The sequence below is a fragment of the Microtus ochrogaster genome (genome assembly GCF_000317375.1).
Source record: "Microtus ochrogaster isolate Prairie Vole_2 chromosome 14 unlocalized genomic scaffold, MicOch1.0 chr14_random_3, whole genome shotgun sequence".
Classification (NCBI taxonomy): Eukaryota; Metazoa; Chordata; class Mammalia; order Rodentia; family Cricetidae; genus Microtus; species Microtus ochrogaster.
In genome coordinates this window covers 12267774-12268520 of record NW_004949098.1, presented here as the reverse complement: position 1 = coordinate 12268520, position 747 = coordinate 12267774, and the positions used below count along the sequence as shown (strand labels likewise).

Genomic DNA, 747 nt, shown 5'->3' with positions numbered 1-747 from the left:
TCTCTACCTCCTGAGTCCTGGGATTAAAGGTGTATACCACATCTGGTTATGTTTTGGGATTTTTAAAGCTCCTTTTGTACTCAGAGTTTGTGGTTTCTGAAAGACTAGTATCTGGCTGAGAGGCAAGCACAGTAGCAGCGTTAGTTCTCTGTACACTGTCTGTGTTTTATTTCAGGGCCTGTCTGAGAAACTGTCTGAACAAGAGTTAGAATTTCGTCGACGCAGTCAAGAACAGGTTGACAACTTTACTCTGGACATAAACACTGCCTATGCCAGATTGAGGGGAATAGAGCAGGCTGTTCAGAGTGAGTTTCCTTTGCTGTTTCAGTTTTACCCTGCACAGTTCTCAGGATAATGCCTTGTTAATAGACTAACAGGGGCACGTATCTACTCCACTATATGATACTCATTTCTTGGCAAGTCCCAGATTTGACAAATTTAAATAGAGTTCTGAGAAGAAATTGGAATAAAAGAAAACCCAAAAATTAAATTAAAATAACATATTTTAATTTTCAAGGTTACTTTCCCTCATATATTGCAGGGTTATTGGGGAGGGTGGTTACTGCTGTATGGTGGTGTGCCACATTGAAAGTCATGCATCTTCACAACAAGCACATTAATAGATAGGCTTCTCGCAGTGTCCTCGAATCCTTCTGTCACATGACAGTAAAAGTAAACACAATACATAAGGAACGTCAATATCTAGTTTAGTTAAAATACTTTTTTTAAAAATATTTATTTATTTAA

The 747-nt window shown here is 37.9% G+C and overlaps 1 protein-coding gene across 10 annotated transcripts in view; it reads left to right on the top strand.

The window, feature by feature from the left end:
• The window catches only part of Immt (inner membrane mitochondrial protein), a 50062-nt gene that overhangs the window by 47272 nt on the left and 2043 nt on the right, over positions 1-747 (top strand). For all 10 annotated transcript variants that reach the window (XM_026787976.1, XM_013352852.2, XM_005364754.3 and 7 more), the window contains one exon: positions 176-305. In XM_026787976.1, coding sequence (XP_026643777.1) covers positions 176-305 — 130 coding nt within the window. The remainder of the gene's footprint in view (positions 1-175; positions 306-747) is intronic.